The sequence below is a fragment of the Lepidochelys kempii genome, chromosome 1 (assembly GCF_965140265.1).
Source record: "Lepidochelys kempii isolate rLepKem1 chromosome 1, rLepKem1.hap2, whole genome shotgun sequence".
Classification (NCBI taxonomy): Eukaryota; Metazoa; Chordata; order Testudines; family Cheloniidae; genus Lepidochelys; species Lepidochelys kempii.
The window spans coordinates 247,843,331-247,868,666 of record NC_133256.1 but is presented as its reverse complement, the minus strand read 5'-3'; the positions used below and the strand labels follow the sequence as shown (position 1 = coordinate 247,868,666).

At 40.3% G+C, this 25,336-nt stretch overlaps 1 protein-coding gene across 2 annotated transcripts in view; it reads right to left on the bottom strand.

Annotated features, from left to right (window-relative positions):
- The window catches only part of KDM7A (lysine demethylase 7A), a 95,648-nt gene that overhangs the window by 6,412 nt on the left and 63,900 nt on the right, over positions 1 to 25,336 (bottom strand). Inside the window, exons 11-19 of one of the 2 annotated variants that reach the window (XM_073322670.1) lie at positions 21,056 to 21,145; positions 19,651 to 19,860; positions 17,325 to 17,449; positions 16,467 to 16,627; positions 13,806 to 13,903; positions 6,989 to 7,134; positions 6,632 to 6,837; positions 2,341 to 2,489; positions 549 to 825 (exon numbers count right to left, since the gene is read on the bottom strand). In XM_073322670.1, the coding sequence (XP_073178771.1) occupies positions 549 to 825; positions 2,341 to 2,489; positions 6,632 to 6,837; positions 6,989 to 7,134; positions 13,806 to 13,903; positions 16,467 to 16,627; positions 17,325 to 17,449; positions 19,651 to 19,860; positions 21,056 to 21,145 (1,462 nt within the window). The remainder of the gene's footprint in view (positions 1 to 548; positions 826 to 2,340; positions 2,490 to 6,631; positions 6,838 to 6,988; positions 7,135 to 13,805; positions 13,904 to 16,466; positions 16,628 to 17,324; positions 17,450 to 19,650; positions 19,861 to 21,055; positions 21,146 to 25,336) is intronic. The other variant, XM_073322678.1, reaches the window with a different exon arrangement.

Below are 25,336 nucleotides of genomic sequence, written 5' to 3'. Positions count from 1 at the left end.
CTTTTCTTAAGCTACAGTCAGCATTATAATAGAGAATGTGATTATATACCTCCAGATTTTCCTAGTTTAAATAGGAAAACCCACTAGTCTCTGCTCCCTGAATTGTGCCCTTCCCTCAGATTTGTACTCAAGTAAATTACACAGCTAAGGAGATAACTAGTAAGATCAGCAAGGTACCTTTTAAAGCCTCATACTTTGAGAATCTCAGCTCAGAAAGAGGGGGGGGGGAAGCCCAGATGCTTAATCTAAACTAGGTATCATTACTTCATAGCTGATAAATTTATAAAAGTTGTCAACACTAACTAGGGAAAGCTCAAAATTGGGCATAACACCATTAAATCCCTCTTTTTCCACTATACAACTACTCCATGCCAAAATTTGACTGCAAGGTGATGCTTATATGTTGGATTTTTTCTCAAAGTCTATGTCTGCACTTTTTGCTGCTTCTGTTTCAGACAAGTTTTTCCTAAGTTTGTAGATAAACAAAAATAGGAAACCAGTTTTTTTTTGGGTGGGGGGAACAAGACAACAGAAAAAGAAAATATTACCTTTCGTGGCCTGGTTGCTAATAGGGGGTGGATTTGATGCTGGCCTCTTGGTTGGATGAAGGGGTATAGACAAGGACGTCTCACCATATGGCCTATCAGGGCTGAGGCTGCCATCACTCAGCCGACACTCCCCTTGGATAAGGGTCGAGTCCCGTGAGCACTTGCCATGTTGGAAGCTCAAGCCATTGCTGTGTGTAAAATTTCTGTTCTCCTGAACCTTATGACTAGCTTCTGATGCACCCTCCTTCTTAATATATTTCTGAGCTTTACTTGTATCCTGGAGCAGAAGGGAGGCGGGGGGAGAAATCAATCACACACGAGGACTTATAATTTCTGGATGCAAACACCTTTTAATTCTTCTCATTGTATTACTGGACAAATTAAATATTTCTGAATGAAGATACAGTTCTAACAGGAATAAAGGCTGGTCTGTTTTACCACCCTGTCCATTTCTCTACAGTATATGCCCATTCAAAAACTTAAGTTATAACAACATGATATTTCTGTGTAACTTTTTTCACATGCAGTTAAAGTCACTAAAATAGTGGTAAACTGTTTAACTGTTGCGAGTACAGATACAGGGAAGTAAGGAACACACAAAAATATATAACCCACTTCTTCCACTTTCATTATTTTGCAGGGATCAAAGTGTGAACACAATGTCCTTGATTTCACAGACAGTTCCAAACTATAATGAACAATATCACAATCAGTGAATATTTAAATTGGCACTTTGTCTTGAATATTCAGTAGTTGAGACACAGCCAGTTCTAAATTAGGAAGTATAAAACCATAAGCCCTACCATGTAATTACATATTCCTATAGAATACTAAGTTACCATGCAATTAAAATATACAGTTACTAAATAGTATCAGTATCCTGTAACTTGAAGTATTACTAACATTTCTAGTGAACACAAGCTATAGAGGTAAGATGGACTTTTAAAATGCTATGAAAAATTGGAAGGCTTGGAGAATTGGTAACAGGATTTAGAGTCTTTCATCTTCAGGCCTCTGGCTTGAATCCAGCCCAGATGAAAAACTCAGAGATGACACCAACTACTGACTGTTTAGCGGCCTATGTGAAATGAGTTGAGCTGCCTCAATCCAGTTTCCAAGGGGCAAGCGTCCACATCTCAAAAAGCACCACACAGTTGACAACCTTGTATGGCAGTATAACTAGAGAGGACAAGAAGGGTGAAGAAAGAGATGAAGTTTCCAAATAAAGTTTGACTGGGCAATATGGGAAAGCCAGAACTTACTCTGTCTGAAGTAAGACTCCATGGCTGTGGATCATCATTCTGCAACCTTTCATGAACAGTAAATTCACCCTTTTTCTTAAGATACTAGTGTCTTTATAAAAAGAAAAGGAGTAGTTGTGGCACCTTAGAGACTAACCAATTTATTTGAGCATAAGCTTTCATGAGCTACAACTCACTGCATCCGATGAAGTGAGCTGTAGCTCACAAAAGCTTATGCTCAAATAAATTGGTTAGTCTCTAAGGTGCCACAACTACTCCTTTTCTTTTTGCAAATACAGACTGACATGGCTGCTACTCTGAAAAGTGTCTTTATAGTAATTTTAAAATATACTTATGTTTCCTAAAACATCCAAAAAGGCAGAACAGCTCAGATAAAACATGATACAGATAGTCATCAATTACCAGCTCCAAAGTTATTTAATTACCAGACGGGCAGTAAGGAGATACCTTCATCAAGTTTACTGGTTTTGTTTTTTTGTTGACAGCTGCATACTCCTTGTTCTATAACATGGGTTAAAATGTTGTCTTACCTGAGGGGTGACCCTGGAAGCTGCATTTAGCTGTCTTGCCCATATTGAAGTCCCCACACCTCTTTCCTCTTCCCTCATGTGCTTACCTAAAAAGAAATTTAGCAAGTTGAAACTTTGAAATTCTTCATTGTGACTGAAGAACTTGAAATCTACAATTGAGATGAAATAGAAAGAAAGAATTGCAAAAGAGATTTCCTAGACAATTATTTCATAATACAAGTGTCTGTTACCACAGTTCTCACACATCAGAGATGTCAGATTTCTCACTTCCCCTCCATACCTATTTGACACATCAAATTGCCCAAATTTCTGCTGAGCTTCCATATGAAAGTCTGATAAACACAGCAAAGGTGGATCTGAAAGTACTGATGTTGAAAACAGCTGCCCTCATTGCCACAGTACTGTCTAAGAACCATCAAATTATGCCTGGTGGATGCTTCCTTAATATCTGTTTCTTGACTTTTCTGTATCCTTGTAAGAAAGTCCACAAAAGGTGCAAACCTTCTGCAACTCACATTCACTACTGTTTTTTTTTTGTTGTTGTTGTTGTTGTTTTTTTTAAAGTGCTGGTATGCTGTGGCTGGATAGCCTCAGCTAGAGTACGGTGCCCAATTCTGGGTGCCACACTTCAGTGTGTCCCCATTTTTCCTGGAGAGAGAGTCCACAGGAGAGCAACAAAAATGATGAAAAGTTTAGAAAACTTAACCTATGAAGAAAGATTAAAAACAGGGCAGGTTTATTCTTTAGAAAAGATGACTATGGAGAGACCTAATAATCTTCAAACACATTAAGGGCTGTTATAAAAAGGACAGTGATCAATTGTTCTCCATGTCCACTGAAGGTAGGACAAGTAGTAAAAGGCTTAATCTGCAGAAAGGGAGATTTAGGTTAAATATTAGGAAAAACTTTGGAATAGGCTTCCAAGGGAGGTTGTGGAGTCCCCATCACTGGAGTATTTAAAAACAGGTTGGACAAACCCCTCTCAGGGATGGTGGCCTACTTTAATTGGCCCTGCCACAGCACAGGGGAGCTGGACTTGACTTCTCAAGGTCCCTTCCAGCTCCATATTTCTGTGATTCTATGACTGTGCAAGACACAAAACTCTACAGCGTTACAATCTAAATACCCATATGAAGGAAAATGAAAGTTGACAACAATGATGATTTGTAAACCTCATGCCCAAGAGCATCCCAGGACAGCAATTCAGTCAGGTTTGGATGGGTGATAGGACTTAGCTGAGAAAACCAATGTGGATTGGGAGCAGAATAGAAAACTTAACCAACATCAGGCTGGAGAATCACAGCCTTCTTGGTCAGTACAGTTTTTTTTAAGGTAACTGAAGCCTCTTTCACTTAGATATTGTGTGTAACTTTGGTTAAATGGGAGATGGGTAGAAAAGGATATAGGAGATCATAGGCGCTGACTCCGTGGGTGCTCCGTGGCTGGAGCACCCACAGAGAAAAAGTTTGGTGGGTGCTCTGCACCCACTGGCAGCTCCCCAACCCACCCCCGAACCCCAGCTCACCACCGCCTTCGCTCCACCTCCACCTCCTCCCGAGCACGCCGCCGTGTCCTGCTTCTCCCCCCTCCCTCCCAGCACTTGTGCCGCAAAACAGCTGTTTTGTGTGGCAAGCACTGGGAGGAACGCAGCACGCTTGGGGAAGAGGCAGGGCCAGGGCAGGGATTTGGGGAGGGGTCCAATAGGGGCTGGGAGGGGGCAGAGTCAGGGCAGAGCCAGGGGCGTGAGCACCCACCGGCACCAAGGAAAGTTGGCGCCTGTGTAGGAGATTGCTGGGTCTATTTCTGAGAGGACTAAAAACCTTAACGTTAATAAAAATAGGCTACCCTAAGAAACTAACAACTAAAGCACTGTTTAAGAGGTCTGGGATGATTTTCTCCAGAGCTGTTCCCCATCTGTCATCTCTGGCAGGTGGAAGGAGCAGAGGTAATTGGAGTACTATGCCTCCTTTTACAGACACGCCCTAGAATGCTCATGAACAGGTAAGGGCCCAGCAAAGAGGGGTGTGTGAGAGCTCAAATGGGCAATGCTAGTTATGTTCCACCTTCTGAGCTGCACGTGGCTGCTGAATCCCAAATGTGGGACTATGCAGAGGCCACTCAAAGAAGAATCAGTGATTTGACTGAATTGGTGAATCATCACGGTAACAAATCTTTGGCTGAGACTTCATTCCACTTGGTCTAATTCTTGTGTCATAGCCAGGCAGTGCTGATCTCTCTTTTCCCTTTCATGTGAAGAGTTTTCAAGAACAAATTTCTCTTTTCCCATGACAGATGGTGGACTGCTTTTTAGACAGAGGCCAACTGGATTTCTTTCTTCCTTGGGAAATGATGCATGTTATTACAGTGGTGGTGACTGTCATTCCCAGAATATGTTTAAGACATCTCTTCCTAAAACTCTTACAGACCTAGTCAAAATGGCCTGAACTCTAGTCAGTTTTTTGACAGCTCCTTAAAGTATAACCCCTGAACCATTTTACTAAGGTAGGCTCCCAGAATTGTGTCCATGGTAAGTAGTGTTTGGTTCTTCCTGAGTGATAAGCCGGTATTTTGGAACTATCTACTTTTTCCCAGACTGACTGATGTCCAAGGAAGAATGGACAGCATAAAGGTCTGTAGCAGTTCTATGTTACCTTGGCTAGATAAGAATCAATGCAAGATCCAAGCATCCCAAGGAATCTCACAAGATGACAATTGTGACTTCTGGTTTCTGCTGAAACAGCCTTAAGTATAGCCGTAATCTTTGATTGCTTCACCTACGCAATAAATAATCTCTCTTTGTAACTATCTGGATGCCTAGGTGAGTCATGATCTTGCTGAATGCAGGTGTTTTTTGTGGTTTATCAGGAAGTCATGTACTTGATAGAACTGAATTGTAGTGCTATTGTACTGTCTGACTTTGTCTTCTGAGCTCTGATAAACAGTGTAAGAAAGGATGGTATAGATTCTCTTCTCTCAGAGAGCTGCTATGTAGACCGCTAAGACATCTGTGAAGATTATGGGACAGGTCAATAATCTCAACGATAAGAATTTGTAACAAAAATACAAATTGTTATGAGAAAAATGGAGGAATTTCATGTGGAGGTTTGGAATAGGCATGTGTTTCTTTTAGGTCTATTGATGTTGAGAGAATTTGCTAATACTAGAGAGATACTACAAAAAGGCTCTCTGTGAAATTTAAATTTTCTTGGTACCCTGTTCCAGTATCAGCACAGATTCCTCCCCATCTACCCAGATGCACTGATGGGCCACAAAAATTGAGAAATCTCCAGTGCCTAGCTCTGCTGAATTGCATGCATCTATTATTGCTTCCATCCTACATTTATTCTTTGGGGTTTTGTTTTTTGTTTTTAAACTTCTGATGCTATTCTGTATCTTTTGGGACCCTCTTCAATTCTATTACATATCCCTTTCTATATTATGTCTAGGACTTATTTCTCCAGCACAGTTCATTTCTATAGATAAAACTTTTGGTGTCACCCGATGAGCTGCACCCTTGCAGAGAGGCCACATCTAGTCACACTGTGTTTGTTTGTATGGAGATAGGCTTGGATGGAGTATTTTTCTCTGAATATATCTTTTCTTCCATCTCTGCAGAACTTTCTCCTTTTCCAAACTATTTTTGTAGGTATCTGAATATTGTGGACTACAAAATGACTTCCCCATTCTTGTAATAGAGACTGATTTTTCCTTTTTCATTTCACCAAATGTAAAAGTTTCCTTTATCAGCTGCTTCAGCTATAGCATTTTCTAAGTTTTACCAAACTGATCTCCCTGTGAGAATAAGGATGCAGCCATTAGCTAGCCTTTACATCTGCATTCCAGGAACAAATCCAGATGTGCTTTTTAAAGAGACTGTATTAGAAGCCGTCAAGCAGACTGAGAATCTAAGGTTTATCTAGTAAGGCATATACATGAAAGCAGCAGCTAGGGAGACCTTATGAACTATTGCTTTCAGCTTTTTCCCCTGGAGGGAATTATAGCTTTCAGTTCATCCATCCGTACCACTGCAACTCTTGTAACACCGAAAGATGCTGAAGAAACTTTTAGGTTGACAGCTAAGGCCTCATTAAAGTTAGGCTCCTAAATAGATTTGGCCTGGATTACAGAAGTGTTGAGCACACTGTTATCTCACTGACTTCTGGAAAGTATACCATACTTATTTAGGAACTTCACTATGGCTCTAGGAACCTAATTTTAGGCACTTATTTTTGAAATCTTAGCCCTAGTGTAACAACATAGTGTGGCAATGATAGTTTATGTAAGTACCTACCACATTCCGTTTTATGACTCTGGGATGGCTGCCTGTCCTTATGCTTACTTCTGGGGTAACTTCTGTGTTCCTGATGAGAGGTTCTTTTATCTGTGCAGTCTGTGCTTTGTGTATGACCTGGTAAACATGTGGTATAGTGCAATCCTGCCATAGAAAGCATGCCCTGAATAGCTTCTTCTTCTGTACTTGTCGAGGTAGGACATTCCCTAGAAAAACAGACCAGACAGTACATAAGGGAATTTTAATTTCACTGAAGGAAATAATTTTTATATTCATATTAAACAAAGGCTTACAAATGTGTTTGTCTGGAAGTTCTAATTAATTTATAAACCAGACCTCCCACATCATTTATCTCACCCTTTACTTGGAGTTTCGTTTTTAGATGGCTTCTGGGTAGTTTGACAGAGGTCCCTTATCTTAGATTCTTCCTTGAAATTTGATGTTACCTCCTGTTTCTCTTCATCACCTGAGCTTTCTGACTCCTCTGTAGAGGAATTCTTTAGCTAGAACAAAAGCAAATAGTACATAAGATGAACATCATAAATTCTAAAGTTATAATTGCGATTCTAATCTAGACTTAAAGGTTCTTCATCTTTCAGTTAATTAGTTTTTCAGGAATAGCTAATAGTGCACAGAATGCCGTAACAGTGAACACACATACGGGTCTAATATATCCGATTTTATCAAATTTGGTCAAAAAGGTTGAAAGTGTGTTTCAGAGATTTACAGCTAACACCTCCAAAAACCCAACTTGTCTTACAAAAACACTCTACACTTTATAAACTTCAAAAATTAAAATTTGAAAATAGGCAATTTACAGAATCCATCCAGTTTGCATGTCAGATGATCCATCATTCACTATTCATCTCAGCTGCTTTACAGTGCCCACCCAATCTTAATTATACCCCTTTGTTTGGTTCTGTAATGGAAATATGTTCTGGATGTATGCTGTTGAATTTATATATTGCTTATTGAGTATAGAACAAAAGATTACTAAAGCAACAGAAATCTCAGATATGTTAAGTACCCTAACAAACTGATGTGTCGATGTAGAAGAATACCTTTATCAACAGAACAGAAATCAAGGCTGTGAAAAATCTGGGATTGGGTTGTCTTTTTTTAAAACAAAAACCTCAGTGGAGGTTACTGTGGGGAAGGAATTTTTTAAATTTTTTGAAATTCTGAAGTACTGTATTTACATGAGCACTTTTTGGTACTATAAAACTTTAGGCTCTAATTTCAAGTCTGTGAAAAGGCAAGTGATGAGACTTTTGATGCCACCATCAGTCTAAAAACATAACTGGGATTATAATTTAGGTGCCTGTTCCATGCCTTTCAGCAGCTCTTTATTATTATTAAATATATGTATTATTGTAGTACCTCAGAACCCCAGTCATGGACTAAGATCCCACTGTTCTAGGCACTGTACAAACAAAGAACAAAACAGTCCTTTCAACATCAGCTTCATTTGTAGGAGAAATCTGTTAATCTTTGCCTCCCAAAAAGTGACAGATCAGCGATTATGCCATAACAACTGAAAGGCCAACAACTAACTTTAACAAGGAAGTTACTTGCCTTGTGCAGTAATGATGGTTCTTCAAGATGTCTCTCTGACTGCTCCACTTGCGTTTCTGTGCTGCTGGTCAGAGAACTTTGACAGCAGCGTCCATTCGGCCCGCACAAGCTCTGCTCCCTCCTCGTACCCCTGCCCCTCACGAGGCTAACCAGTGTGCACTGGCAAATCCCACTCAGTTCCTTCCCTATCGCAAAGTCCTTAACAAGAACTCCAAAGTAGAGGGGAGGAGGGTGGGTTGTGGAACACATATAGGGACACAGATCTTGAAGAACTATTGTTACTGCACAATGTGAGTAACTTCCTGTTCTTTTTCAAGTAGTATCCCTAAGGGTGATCCACAGTAGGTGACTTCTGAGCAGTATCCCCAATGGAGGGCTGGGGCTTTGGAGTCAAGTCTGTTACAGATGACAATACTGTGCAGCTGAAGACGGCAACAGAAGCAGAATCGCTGGTAATAGTGTAATATTCTGTGAAGATATTTGCAGACTCCCAGGGTGCCACTCTATAGATTTCTGAGATAGGGACAAATTTGAGGAAGGCGATGGGGAAGGAAACCGACCTCATGAAGTGGGTGCAGACTCTGGATGGAGGTACTATGTTGTGAACCAGATAGCATTGTTTGATACAGTTTGAGACCCATTCGGACAGTCTCTGAGCTGATATCGCTTTGCCCTTAGACCTCTCTGCAATGAAAAGGAAAAGCTTAGGATACTTCCTAAAAGCCTCCGTCCTATCCAGGTAAAAGGCCAGGGTACTCCTAACATCTAGTGTATGCAGTATATACTCCCTGTTATAGTGAGGTGGGGTAAAATGTTGGGAGGTGAATCAGTTGGTTTATGTGAAAAGGGGGGGGTCACCTTGGAGATGAACTTCAGGTGTGATCGGAGAGTGACCTTGTCCCAAAAGAATAGTATATGCAGGGGGGTTGCCATCAATGCTGCTATTTCCCCTATTCTTGCCAAGGTGATTGCCACCAGGAAGGCTGTCTTCATCAACAGGTATGCGAGTGAACAAGATGTTGATGGGGAGGACTATTCTGGAGGAGGAGCAGGAGTACAAGATATCCAGGAGCTTATGATGGGTATCTTTTACCTCCTCTAGAGATATCTGCAGCATGTCTGCTACCCTTTTAGCCAAATTCTGAAATAGCCCAAAATCATCAGCTAAGGATGGTGGAGGGGCCACCCCTGCCTCATTTGGGGAAATACAGATGTTGGTCCTCGACATGACTTCCTCCTTGAATCTGCCCTCCGGTTCCTCTATGATCTCCTTTGGAGGTTCGGCAGTTCTGAATGCCGTGGCCGAGGGGGAGAGTCAAGGGCTTGTGGTGAGTTACATTACGGGTGCCTGGGAGATGTAAAGTCTACATGCTGCCCATGGATCCCAGTAGGGCTGCTAGGGCAGTGCAATAGTGTGTGGTGGTGGTGCCCATGGCCGGCCGTACCATGGTGGCTGAGGAGCAGAAGGAGAATATGACTGGGGAGCCCCAGGTTGATATCGGGCACCATAAGGAGCATGCAAGGAGTGGTCAGAGATCTGAGTCACCACTAGAGAGTGGAGGTGTGTGACACGCTGTTGGTGAATATTACCATGTCCGGAGAAGACTCTGTACTGGAGCCCCAGCACCGATCAAGGGAGACTCTGGTATATCTGATACCATGAGTTCTCTTGAGTGCCAGAACTCTTGTGGTGCTGACGGAACCAGTGCCAATGGCAGTTGTTGGTGGGTTGGTCTGGAGGGAACAGGGGATTTTGGCCATGTTGAGTGCTCCGAGGCTGGGTGGCTCACTGTTGACAGTGCCAGTGGTGCTGCTCGTACTGGCAGCATCTTCTTAGTGGTGGATAGTCTGTGTCTTTGTCCTTCTCTACCGGTACCATTGGCTCAGTGCCAATGCCCATCAGGCCTTTAGACACATCAACAGTACGTGTATATATAAAGTCTGCTGCAGTTTCCACGATATGCATCTGATGAAGTGAGCTGTAGCTCACGAAAGCTTATGCTCTAATAAATGGGTTAGTCTCTAAGGTGCCACAAGTCCTCCTTTTCTTTCTATCAACAGTACCTGTCACTTCTGACACTCGTGAGCTATGGGTACTGCGTTTGGACTGTCTCAGTGCCGACGATACTGAGCATGACAGCGATCTTTTTTGGCTGACTCGGGGCTTATGGCTCTCTTTTTACAAGTCTTACGTGAGGGGTCTGCGGCTGTTTCCTTTGATCCATAGTCCCTAAATGTCCAGGGCTATGTGGAAGATTTGTGCCATCTGGGTGACTCCTGGCATGGGTCCAGCAGAGGCTGAAGAGTTGCCGCCATCAGGATAAGTTTTTGTCTCAGCTCCCTGGCCTTCCGAGACCTGGGCTTGAGTTGCTGGCAGAGAACACGCTTCTGAGAAATGTGCCCTTCCCTGAGGCAGCAGATACAGTGAGAATGTTTAGCTGCCAGAGGGGTGGTTTCTTTACACAAGAAGCACTTCTTGAAGCCAAATGAGTCAATCATACCCCACGCTGGGGGAAAAAGAGCCCTAGACAAAGGGGAACTAAAAGTCTTTTCTTTTGGGGGAGGAGGGGAGGAGAGAAAAACAAAGAAAATCTACAGCTAAGAGAAAAAGGGGATTAACTAGCTATTGAAATGCTGAAGGGGGGAAGGAAAAAAAAAAGATCCTCAAACGGACCGCTAATGGCTCCGTCTCTAGCCAGCGGCAGTTGAGAAGAAACTGAGGGGGTTCGCCTATGTGCGCCGGTTAGCCTTGTGACAGAGCATGAGGAGGTCACGGTGCATGTGCAGGCCGAACAGACACTGCTATCAAAGTTTTCTGATCAGCAATGCAGGGACACAAGCACACCTACAGTGGAGCACCCACTTCTTCTTGCCCATTTCCACCTTAAATTGAATTGGCTCATTAGCACTGACCCCCCACTTGGTAAGGCAACTCCCATCTTTTAATATGCTGTGTATTTATACCTCTCTACTGTATTTTCCACTCCATGCATCTGATGAAGTGGGTTTTAGCCCACGAAGCTCATACATACCCAAATAAATTTGTTAGCGTCTAAGGTGCCACAAGGACTCCTCGTTGTTCAGACAAATGAGTTTGTTTACATTTGCAGGAGATAATGCTGCCCAGTTCTCATTTACAATGTCACCTGAAAGTAAGAACAGGCATTCTCATGGCACCGTTATAGTTGGCATCACAAGATATTTACATGCCAGATGCACTGAAGATTCATATGTCCTTTCATGCTTCAACCACCATTCCAGGGGACATGCATCCATGCTGCTGACGGGTTCTGCTCGATAACAATCCAAAGCAGTGCAGACCGACGCATGTTCATTTTCATTATCTGAATCAGATGCCACCAGCAGAAGGTTGGTTTTCTTTTTTGGTGGTTTGGGTTCTGTTGTTTCCACATCAGAGTGTTACTCTTTAAGACTTATGAAAGCATGCTCCACACCTCGTCCTTCTCAGATTTTGGAAGGCACTTCAGATTCTTAAACCTTGGGTCGGGTGTTGTAGCTATCTTTAGAAATCTCACATTGGTACCTTCTTTGTGTTTTGTCAAATCTTCAATGAAAGTGTTCTTAAAATGAAGATGTGCTGGGTCATCATCCGAGACTGCTAGAACATGAAATATATGGCAGAATGCAGATAAAGCAGCAGGGGACATACAATTCTCCCCCAAGGAGTTCAATCACAAATATAATTAATGCATATTTTTTCAAATGAGCGTAATCAGCATGGAAGCATGTCCTCTGGAATGGTGGCCAAAGCATGAAGGGGCATACGAACATTTAGCATATCTGGTACATAAATATCTTGCAATGCCAGCTACAAAAGTGCCATGCAAATGCCTGTTCTCACTTTCTGGTGACACTGTAAATAAGAAGAGGGCAGCATTATCTCCCGTAAGTGTAAACAAACTTGTTTGTCTTAGCGATTGGCTGAACAAGAAGTAGGACTGAGTGGACTGGTAGGCTCTGAAGTTTTATACTGTTTTGTTTTTGAGTGCAGTTACGTAACCAAAAAAAAAAAATCTACATTTGTAAATTTCACTTTCACGACAAAGAGATTGCACTACAGTACTTGTATGAGGTGAACTGTAAAATATTATTTCTTTTATCATTTTTACAGTGCAAATATTTGTAATAAAAATAATATACACTTTTATTTCAATTACCACACAGAATACAATATGTATGAAAATGAAGAAAACATCCAAAATATTTAATAAATTTCAATTGGTATTCTATTGTTTAACAGTGCGATTAAAACTGCAATTAATCACAATTAATTTTTTTGAGTTAATCACATAAGTTAACTGCAATTAATCGACAGCTCTAATTTAAACATGCCAAACACACTATTATATGTTGTAAATGAAGAGAAAAGAAAGAAATACAGGTGGAGCTAAAAGAATCAACAGTATTGCAAAACCGCTGATGGAACACTGAAAATAATTCAGTAATGGCTACATATATGGAAAACCACACTGCTATGTAATGCTACTGATTCTACAGCTGAAAAAAACCCAATAAAATATTGAGTTGAATTGCTGAAGATGCCATCCATGAATGCAGACAGAAGCATGACAAGAAGGTCTCTACCCCCTACTCAGACAATGAAAGTAAGATAAAGATGACAACTTCCCAAGGTCATAAGTATTCAGCACACAACTTAACACTTAACAGTCCAAAAGCACATTACTGAAATTCAAAAACTCTTCTGTAATTCTAAATCAGTTTCATGATTGGCTGACTGCAAAAGGAGGTCTGAGGCCACAGCTTCCCAGTGACTCCCGGCAGAACTTTCACAATGACAGCCTTGCTATATTTGCATCTACCATTCACATGTCTTTCAACTTGTGCTGAGCACAAGCAAGACTTATCAAAACAGCATGTGTATTACAGACGAGTCTCTGCAGAGGAGCACTATGCTTACAAAAGCAGTTGAGGGAATGAGAGTAGGTACTTTCCCAACCTGTTTTTTTAAAAAGTGTATAGTCAAAACTCATATCCCCATTCCTGAGCTTTGGCTTTATCATCAAAGAAATCAAAACAGCTAAGCTTAAGCCTTTTCAGCAAGCTTAGTGTGTTCTGCACTTCCGTCCTCAGGACTGCTCAGAAAATATTCTAGATCCTCCCTACAGTCACCTCCATCTCCTTTTTACCAGGATGGGATAACAAGCCACCTGCCCCAAACCACACAACTATTTCCCTGCAAGATCAATACCTGGAATGGGATGTTTTGGGCAAACATTGCAAGGCTATTACATACCTTCTTCACTAGCACTCATAGCATATGCACTTCTGTTTCTCTGTTATCCTACACAAACCCCTTTGTGGTCCAACACTCAAAAGATCCCTACTCAAGAAATCGTATCTTGCCAGTGACACTCCAGTATTGGAGTGAGTGTGAGAATTAGGTATGTGAGCAAATTTGGGATAGTTTTTAGTTTTAGATATTGGCCCAATTTGTTCATGAATGGATTTTTAAAATTTTTTTGTACATGTATCCAGAGATTTTAAGACAAATATAAATAAATAAAATACTACTTTGATTTTCATTTGACCAACTCCTGTTTCCTTCTCTAGCATTTACCTGGGTAGTGCAATCAGGCTCAGATTCTTCTGAATCAGAAATATCAGAGTACTCTGAGGATCCATTCCTGAGTTCTGATTTCACACTTTCAAAGAACACTGGAAATAAAGGACAAAATTAGTTCTTAGATCTATCATTTCACATTCGTCTTCAAAAACAATAATCACATGTATTTAGTTTTCAACATCTGGTTTCAAAAGCCCCCACAAATGTCCAAAAATCAATCTATAAAATCTTATGTTATGTTATTTAGTGAAGCTGCTTTCCTTTTGAGAGAGATCTCTCTCTAGGTGCCTTTACCCCAAATTACTGATGTGTAGTCTCAACCTTAACTACATCTTAACAGTTTGTGTCTTGGAATTTCCTTGTTGTTTCTAATTAAAAGTTTCATACATGAAAACTAAACAAGAATCTCAAAGAGACTATTGCCATGTGATTTTTTAATGATTTAATGATTTTTAATGAACACACAGTTTAGGTTAGTCAAGACAAAAGAGGATTTCAGTCCTTACCAAGTTAGGTGAATGGTCAACAAAAATGGCAAATGAATTTTAATGTTGATAATAGTGAAGTAATGCACATGGGGGGTGGGGTGGGGAGAGAGGAACATACACCTTATAAGGTTCTAACTATCAACTCAGGAAAGGGACCTGGGTATCACTATAGACAGCTCAATTAAGACTTCTGCTTAATGTGCAACTACAGTGAAAAACAGTAAACAAAGTGTTAGGATAAATAATGTGATGGAGAACAATATGGAAATTATAATACCATTCTATAAAATCTATGGTACAGCCTCATCCAGAATACTGAATGTAGTATTGGTCAGCCCATTTCTAAAAGGATATTGAAGAATTAAAGGGGATTCAGAGAAGGATGGCAAGAACATTTGGGGCGTAGAAAAATTCACATGAAAAGACAGACTGTTCACCTTAAAAAGGAGACAAAAAGGAGCCAAGATAAATGTACATAAAATAATGAATGGTCTAGAGAAGGTAGATCAGGAGCTTCTGTTCTCCCTGTCTCATAACAAGAGCAAGGGGACATCTGACAAAATTAAAAGGTAGCAAATCTGATAAAAGGAAATACTTTATCATACAACATGTACTTGGACTATGGAACGTATTGCCACAGAAAACCACTGAGGCCAAGAAGCGATCAGACATTTGGGTAACAAAAATATCCAGAATTATCGTAGTTCATGCTAGCACAAATTTCAGAAGGGATATTAAACCTTATGCTTTAGGGCTTAAGCCAGTCTAATTATGAGACCTAACGTGAGTGACATATTCTACATCTGCCTACTATGAAGTCCTTACATCTTCCTTGGAAGCTTTTGGTGCTAGCTACTGTTGGAGACAGGATACTTGACTACATAGATTTCAGGTCTGATCCAGTATGGCAGTTCCTATCAGCAGCTAGAGCACACTAGCCAGTTTTACTGCTACTTTGTTTTGCCAGAGCAGTGCAAAGCATCTAGAAGGTACATTCCAATTTCCTTCTCCCTCCTGTCTTTCAAATTCCCCATGCCTATTGCAACTTTCTATATTCCCCTGCACACATCCCAAATTACCCCCTCCCCACCTGTCTTCCACAGACCTGCTGCAGTTTCCCCCTCCCTGTTGCACCATCTACAACTTTCAGGCACATGCATACATCCACATATACACTTCTTTAACCCTCCCTCCTGCTCGATCCATTGAGTAAATCTGGTGCAATGGATAGCTTTTGAAAACAAATTTAAGATTATTTTTTTTTAACTTTTTATAACTGAAAAGCTATCTAACAGCAGAAACTGGTGCATAAAATCTTCCTCAGAGAAACTCACAAAGAACTGCCCTCTTTCAAAATTGCCACCATCACCCGCTGTGAAAATGAAGCCAATCTGCCCCCATGGAAGATGATGGCTCCTTATGTTGTCAAGAGGCAGAAGGGAACATTTTGAGGAACAAGTGAATGGAGACAGTGGCCAATCTTTGCTAAGGACAAACTGTGGCCTTAGCCCCATTGAGAACAATGGAAGATGACAGCTCTTTTAAAGAGGGCAGTTTCTTCATGTAATTCTCTGAATGAGACTATTCTTTAGCTTCTGCATACAACTTCAGTTATGAAGAATGGCAAAAAATTACAATTTGCCTTAAATTCTTCAACTGCAGCCTATGCACAAAATCTCAGTGAGGTTTAACTATAAGGGAAGTTCGAAAAGTCTATTATTCAATTAAGATCACTCGAGACAAAGTCTGACACTGGGTGCTAAATTTCTTAAAGGAACCATTTTCAAATTAATTTTTACTCAAATTATTTACCAGATTTACTTGAAAAGTCTCAGAAAATTTATTCTTTACTCAAAGTAAGTGCTGTAATTTTAGGAAGGATAACCCTGTATTTTTCCATAAGTAACAAAGAGGTAGAATTCCTGCTTTAAGTGAAAAGCGCAACTCAACCTTAAACGATGGAGGCACCAGTTTTTGGTTCATAATTATCTACATACCTACATATCACACACTTAGCCAAATGTACCTAAAGCAAGAACCATCTGGTGAAAAGCCATATTTCAGTTGGTTGAAATAAAGTTCCACAAACAAGGTTCACAGTACAAGTGGACTTTGTTCTGGTCATAAAAGATGCGGAATTGTTCAGTTCCAGCAAAAACAAGCTTACTGTTCAGTGGTTTCTGGGCATCTGCAGTCCCTTGTCCTTCCAACCCTGAGCTCTGGTCTTCCATCTTAATAGCCTTTGTCTTTTTTGACCTTGTCCTGTCATCCTCATCCTCACTGTCTGCCGTGTAAAGACTTCGATCTGTAAATGGTCGTCGCTCATCTCTATCTCACAAAAAATTGAAATGTTACAAACGCTATTTACTGAATTTTATATTATTTACAGAGTCTTACATAAAATAGTTGTTCACATTCTTTATTATTTACAATATTCTCTTAGAGGCAAGATTCTCATTCTCACACTGTCTGCCCTTTTCTTCTCCTTTTACCAAACATTTTCCCACTGCATTCCCTCTGCAGCAACAGCCACATGGTTCCACATTTTACTTCCTTTTTTGTGTATCATAATTATGTCAGCATGTTTTGAGAAGATTAGTACATTCATGTTCCTCCTGGAACCTGGACTCTGAACACATTAAATTTGACCCTATGGTATTTCTGATGAGAAATTTTCATTTGGAGAGTATTTACTTTACCCTTCTAACAAATCTGTGTATTTAAAAATATTTACAATTTGAAGTTTAATCAAATAACTGAATTTAATACTACCTAAATGCACATGCAAGACACCTCCTTTTTCTTTCCCTCCCACCATCCTAGTTCCTCTTTGCTTCCCTAGCAGTAACAGCAAGCACAGAGGTGCTAGTGGATCCTTCTCCACTCTGCTTCCAGCATGAAGCCTTATGGTAAGTGTGAGGGAAGACACAAGTTACCAGAAGTAGAAGGGAAGAACTCTGTCAAAAAATGAGACTGCGCCAATCCAAAATGACTGAACAAGTGATCCATAAGCAACTTTTTATACCTAATGATTCTTCCATTTGAAAGCAGAAGGCGTAGATCATTGTCTTTTGTTCTCCATTCAGGTACTGTAGAAGATGGCTGAAAGGGCTTGTTAAATCTTCCATTCAGTTTAGAGTTTGCTATGTCCTAAAGAACCAAAAGCAGGACTGTTTATTATTTCCTCAAATGACAAGAGTTTACACAAATTTATTTTCTCCGCCATCCACAACAGCATTTCTCCCCAAAAGATCATAGTGAATATTTCTGATAGCCAGCAGAGAAAAGCTGAAGCTGGCTATCAATGGCTGAAGTAGGTAGGATAGAACAAGCTTGGATATCAGCAATACAGAATTGCTGGATTTCATTTCCTCATCTGTGGATTTTTTCTGCTTATTATGACCACCCTCCATTGCTATATTCCAAACATCCTTCCAGACAAGTATGTTGAAAACTGCTTCCTCTAGAAGTTATCCTTGTTCTCGAATCATAGGAACAAGAACAGGGTGATGCAAACCAAAGGCTAAGTGGGCAATTGGTATGGCAACTACTACCTAGCCCATCGTGACAATCAGGTCCAGACACCTTAAGGGGAGGACAAGAAGGTTTAAACTCAACAAACTAAACAGTTAAACCAAATGATTACTATGCTATTTTACTCTAAGAGTATATCAAGTAAGATCTTTTATGAAAGCTTGAATGCATTGAACTGAATAGTCATTATGAGCTAAGTATACAGGTTATGGTTATGAAGGGTGTGTGTGTGTGTGTGTGTGTGTGTGTATAAAAAATTGAAACTAACTGTGGTGCAACGTCAGCAACACCTCCTCTCAGGCAGAGGGGGGCTACCTTCCCAAACAGATAAGCCTGACTTCAAGCACCTAGCCTTTGTTCAGTCCAGGAAAAATAATGAGAACAGCTTAAAAACAAAAAGAAAACCCCAGTCTTTGGAAACTAAGCAAGGGGGAACTTTTCCACATTGTGGGGGGAGGGGGAGAGATACTAAAGGAAAACTCTGCAAACGCTTTTAAAATGGAAGAGGTTTGAACTAAAGAGCATCCAGAACTTAGATGAAAGTCTTTTTGTGGGAAACTGTTCATGAACGCTGGATCCCTCCTGTAGCTAGGATCAATGCTGGGAAACTTTTAAGAGAATAGGGTAACTATTAGACAAAAAGATTTTATCTAATATGAAAGTGTAAAGCCTGAGCTTGCATCTGTTTATTTTCTATGTAACTTGTATATGTTTGCTTTCCTTACTATTTCATCTTTGAATCTGTGTTTTTCTATTAAATAAACTTTTTGTTTATTTTTACCCCAAGCAGCTCTCTAATGTACAAATGGTGTAGAGTATGTATGCCAAAATAAGCTAACAACAGGGGGGCAGGCTTCATGCCTTGGGTGTGACACACCAGAGGGGTATGATCTGAGTATCTGGTATCTAAGAACTTATGGGGAGGATGTATTTCGGGAGATCTGGAATTGGAAGGTTGGTGTCACTCAGCAAAGAGTAACTAGGCTGGTGAGAGCCAGGATGAGACCTTATGCTTGAGGTATACTGGTGTCAGGGAACTGAACCAACACAAAGGCTCCCAAAGTTACAGGACAGGCAATAACAGAACCCCTTACTGGTTTGGGTGGACCCCAAAACATCACACCCACTAGCTGGTCTCTGCCAGCGGTAAAATCCCACAATGCCCAGTAACCTGCCCATAAATTGCACTTTCTTCCTAACTCCAAGAATGGCTTATCCTCTGAAGCAGGAGCATTTACATCCCTTTTAGAAAATACACAATTACATTAGATGAAAAACTATGTCCACAATTTCCATATAAATGGAGAAATATTTTTGAATCCTTCTAGGCTCTTTTTCAATTACATATTGTGGCAATGAGTTTCACAGGTAAATTTAATTTTTATATGTAAAATAATTAAACTTGTTGCCTTTCAGTTTAATGGAATGTCTCTTGATCTTCTATTATGAGAAAACAGCAAATAAGAGCACTCAATTCACTTTTCTCCTTGACATTCACTGTTTTGCATACTTCTAACATACTCTCTCAACCTCTCCTGTCTGAACTAAATATTCCCAATATTTTCACTGTTTTAGAAGACCTTTCATGCCATAATTATTTTTATCCTCTATCTCCTGTGTTTTGCTATATTCTTTTTGAGATAGGATGACCAGATCTCTATACAGTAATTTAGGTGAGAGTTATGTAATTTATACAGTGGCATTATAATACATTTTTTATCCAATTTCTTATGCGATTTTTTACATCTTAATATATGGCTTAAACTTTTTATACATTCTAATTTTTGTCTTTTATGTCCATGCAATGTGATACTTGCCTCCTCCCATGGGGACATCTCCAGCCTTTTGAGTACCTCCCTTGTGTGGAGCTCCAGAATATCCAGATTAGAAGGAACTTTGGTTGTATGATCTCGCAGTTTCCTCACTTTTCTTCTGGAATGGTGAGGAGAGGTTGCTTCATGTGAGGATCGTGAAATTGGGCACATACCAAGAATTCCCTGAGTTTTAACTGGTTTGCTGTTCTCCTCCTTTAATTGAAAACAAATATTTCAGAGGGGTCTGTCAGGGACAAGTCCACACATTTAATTAGGGTTTCCCGTTTACATAAATGAATGAAAAATCATAAAATAACAAAACTGTAGGTCTTTTGGGGAGGTACTGTATTTTCTGATGGATCTGTACAGCATTTAGCAGGAGACCCCTCTCCTAATTGGGGCCTTTAGGTGCTACCACAACATAATGGCCACCACATACAATTGTTAGGGCAGGCTGTTTGTAACAGTGGTCAAAATTTCAGATACCATGATTTTTCTGTTTGCACCTGATTTTTCTGTGTGTCCATGATCCAACCCAACCATCCCCACAGCGCTCCCCCTTTAAATGGCATTCCTGTGATTTTACACATCATTTCCTCCTAAATCCGGTGGACTCTTACTAAATTTACTTTTACTGTGATTTAAAAAAAAAAATTGCCATGACAACTCTGCTGCCTTAACCACTGTTTACGCTAAAGAATTACAGGGCATATACCCACTACACTCACCAGACCACTACTCTCCTTGGTTTCCAGCACTGCTCTCATCACAAGACTATGTTCATTTCAAAGAGACTAGGAACCCTAATCACTGAAGGGCTAAGTAGTAAAGTAGCACAATATGCCCAATACAAAATAGAGAGAAGGAAAAATGAAGGAAAAAGAAAAGATTGTGATATACCAGACAAAAGAGCAGAAAATGTTCAAAAGAAATGGACAGATTGGGGAGAAGCAAGGAAACAAAACACTAAAATCTAAGAAAATACAGGGCTCTCAAATGTACAACACTACAACAGCATAATCTAAAAAAAAAAAATTGTAAATATTTAAAAACTAGAACTCTTAGAAGTTTTCACTTGCTTTTGAAAAGATTTAAGTTTTCTAAATTTTAAAATAAAGATTATACAATTTAAAAATTGCTATGTTTTTGGTTAATCGGAAATACTAGCAGTTAGACAACTGCAAAAAAATTTTCCACCTGGCCTTCTACTTTCAAAAATAAATGGCAAGGACAATAAGAAAGTGACACTGCAGAAAATAATGACACTAAAGTTGCAACTACTGTAAAGCTACGAGGCTCAAAGTGATCAAGTACCCTTTTTGTAAATATGGCAGCTTTTAAAATAATTAAAGGATACAAGAGAAACACAGTAACCTGTGTGCAGTTCAGTAATGTCTTCCAGTCTTACCTCTACAGAGCGAATCACTTTAGAGAGCTCTTTAATGAGATGCCCCGGCCTAACATTGTCTGGAATTTCAAAGGCATGTTCTGTTACAAGCTGTATGTGAAAAGTGGAAAAAGATAAAATAAATTATACTAAGATAAAAATCAAGCCTACTATAAAGTAGATGAAACTATGAAAAGCCTAGATTCAAAGAAAATCTATTCAAATTAAGCCAGAGTACTTACTGGTAATAGTTAGAGTAAATTGCCAGTATGAATGAATATACATGCAGGGGAATCCAGTCAGAACTCTAGAAAGCAGCACTACATGTTTGGTCTCAAGGATATTTAAGGGAGTGCATCATCATCAACTATCCATCAGCTCTTTCCATTTTATCAAAATCCTTAGCAAAGAATCTAAAGAAGTGGGGACAGGAAGCCATACTGACAATCTATTTAACTGACTACTTGTACTGGAAACAACTTCTCTTTCTCCTTTGAGTATGGTCAGTATGGAACCCTACTTGGGGAGATTACTAATAGTAACAACGTTAAAAGCAGGTGGGGTCTGAAGAGAATTCAGTTACATTAAGGTCACAGCACTAATTTGAATTGGGTCTAAGATCTAAAAGACAAATCAAAAGCAATGCTGAGTAAATGCATGAATTGATCTCCAGGCAGCATCCTTGTATATTTCAGTGATGGAGCCTATTTTAAACCTGGTAGAGCATGATCCAAGGCCTTATGGTATTGAAAAGCCTGCAAGGCCATAATAGTATATGTTCACTTTAATTCATTTAGATAATATCTGAACATAGATGGGTTTTCCCCATAGGTTTATCTTCAGTCAGTATAAGCTGTCTAAATGACCTAATGAAGGCTTAGTTCTAGCTAATTAACTGAGAATTTGCTTAACATCTAAACTATATAACATAACTTCTCCAAAGAGCCACATATAGGAAAAAGCACACCTATACAGAATTACTGGGATGAAATCAGAGACCACATTAGTTAAGAACTGATGCCTTCTTTCTTTACGAAACACACTGTATGGAAAAAATCAGCCATCAGCCTGTACTAATTTTATATTCCTAGCACCTTTTTGAGAATTTAGTTTTCTTTAGATAGTTGGAAAGAGCAGGCTCTCCTTTAACAGATGATGCAATATAATACATAGCTGTGAGGTTAAAGCTGTATTAACATCATGATCATTGATTTTATGGAAAATATTAAATTGACTGCTCTGCAGTTACTTACCAGTAACTGCTGTTCTTCGAGCAAGCAGTGCACATTGGGGCTACTCACTCCTTCCACCCCATCCCACCAGATGATTCAAGGGAGGAGTGGCCCCAACTGCCCTTCAGTTCCTTCCCTAATTTCATTTATTTACTTGAGGCCTTGTCTACACTCGAAAGCATGTGCCGATACAGCTAATTCAGCAAACTCTAGTAGTGGAGACAGTTTATACCAGCAAAAGAATTCATTTGCTGGTATAGTTTATACCAATCCCCCAAGCAAAATAAGCTACGCCAGCAAAAGGACTTCGTTGCCAGTGTAACTGCATCTACACTAGAGTTATTGCTGGCATAGCTTTGTCAGGCAAGGATGTGATTTGTTTCACACTCCTAACCAACAAATCTATGTCAGCAAACCTTAAGTGCAGAACCAAACCTGAGACTCCAAAGAAGAGGGAAAGGTGGGATATGCAGAGGCAACATTCGAAGAACAGTTACTGGAAGAAACCTCTTTCTTCTTTGAGTGGCCTCTGTATACTCCCACTTGGAGTTCAGCAAGCATTACAACCCCCCTAGAAAAGGGGGCTAAGGCATTCTAGGTAAACAAGGATTGCAAATCTACCACACAAAAAACAAAAACAACAACAACGCATCCGCTGTAGATGGCAGGCCAAGCTAATATTGAAAATGACCACAATTTCATCCTCCAATCCTTTTCAACATTTCTATGCAGCCACTAAGCGAACTGGTCAGACGCATGGACTCAAGTGCCAGCAATATGCAGATGATACACAGCCCTACCTATCCTTCACTACATATAACCACATTACCACCGTTAAGATGACCCAGTGTATAGATGAGATGAGCTCACAGATGAGGAACAGCTGGCTGAAGCTGAATCCGAGCAAGAAATGGATGATGCAAGTGGGCAGATGAAAACATACTAAAGAGTAGATACCCACAGTGAAGTCTCCTTTGACTGAAGGCACACATCCACAACTGGTCAATTCATTCTGTAGTTTAGGATTACTCTTGGATTCCTTGGAGACACTAGACTCTTACACAGCAGTATCGTGAGTAGCTCTTTTTATCATCTCCAATTGGCTAGCAGACCTCTTCCCATCCTGGCAGATGAGGACCTGCCCTCAGTTATTCACACCTTTGTCAACTCTCAGATGGAATAAGCATGCCAATATATCTGGGCAAGAAGCTTTCAGCACTTTGGAAGCTCCAACTAGTACAGAATGCTGCAGCACATCTTTTTAGCAATACACGCTACTGTGAGCGCATCAAACCTGACCTCTGCTCCCTACACTGGCTTCCCATAAAATAGTGAATTGAATTTAAGGTCTTGATCCTCATCTTCAAGGTACTCCATGGTCTGAGCCCAAGATATCTAAAAGACCACCTAAAGCTCTAGGATGAAGACTGAGGTGGACAACTTTGCTCCTCTCGTGCAATGGAACTCTACACAATAAAGGTAAATCTCATCTGTGCAGGGAGACAGACCTTTCCCAGAGACCACTCCAAAAAAAGTGGAATGAATTCTCCCAGGAACTAAAGACCATCACACATCTTCCCACCTTCCACTCCAAGTGCAAGGCACATTTCTTTGACCTTTCCTTCTCTAACATACATACCAACATGTATATTTTATAAAACCTTAACAAGACTGGCCCCTGCATATACTTCTCCCCCTGGAGAGGATAAGAGAACAAACAACATGTGACATTGGTCATCTTGCTTAATACACTATTGGAACACACTCAGATACAACAGTGCTGAGTGCAGTAAGAACCTATATGGAATCACCTTTGTCTGGCTTGTCCTCATCCATCCCTCCACGAACACAAGTTGATGCCACAACATTCTGTTTTGTTACGAGCACGTTCTTTCCATTTCTGGCCAAAGTGTTTTGTCACAGGATTGGCCCAGCACGTTTTCGGTATGCCCAGTGGTCGCTTGTGGTCTCTGGGGATTCAGTCACTGATGCAGGTTGTTCACCTATTGTCTGTGGACTACCTGACCAGCCCATCTCCTCTTTCTGTTATACATCGCCTGCACTACATCAGTCACCTCTGTATGCCTTCTGATCACCTCATTCAATATGTGATCATGGAGCGATACCTTACACATTCACCTTTCCATTGACCTCTGAGTGACAGTGAATTTTTCTTCCTCCGCTTTTGATTAAACTTGCCCACCCCGCCTGTCTCCTCCTACTGCATTCCCCTTCAAATGAGTTGTCTCTGTTCAGCTGCTGACCCAGGTAAATATATTTGTTGACCTCCTCAATTACTTTGTTTACAGTGATGATTCCTGCTGCACAATGCTCATTCTGCATCCACTTAGTCTTCCATGTGTTCATTTCCAACTCGATATCATGTGAAAGTGTTTGTAGTTGCTGCAATTTGTTCTCCAGTTCTGCGGTGTCCTTTGCCAATATTACAGTCGTCAGCGAAGAGAAGATGCATTAACTGTTCTCCGTCAATTCTGATTCCTTCTTCCCAGTACAATTTTTTGAACAGTGACTCCAGTACTGCTGAAAACAGCTTCGGTGACACACTCATCTTGTCTGACTCCTCTACGTATAATAATAATGCACGGGATATTGAATAATGTTATCCCTGTTGAACAACTGCAATGAATTTTTTCCAGCAGGTCAATGTACCTCGGGTCAATTCAGATTTTGTTGAGCACGTTTTGTACAGCTTTAATCTCCACTGCGTCAAATGCCTTTTTGTAGTCGACAAATGCAAGACACAATGGTACTTTGTATTCCTTGCATTTTTTGACGAGCTGCCTAACTGAGTGGATGTGATCAATTGTCGAATACCCTGAGCGGAAACCAGCTTGTTCTCTGCTTTCATGCATCTCAAGATCCTTCTTAACCCAGTTGAGTATGATGCAGGTGAAGACCTTATAAACTTGTGAGAGGAATGTGATTGGATGGTACTTGCTCAATTCTTCTGGATCGTCTTTCTTCATCGATAGTATTGTTTTTGATTTCTTCCATGCATCTGGAACACACTATTGATGTAGATGGTGAACCATTGCGTCAACGCTTTGAA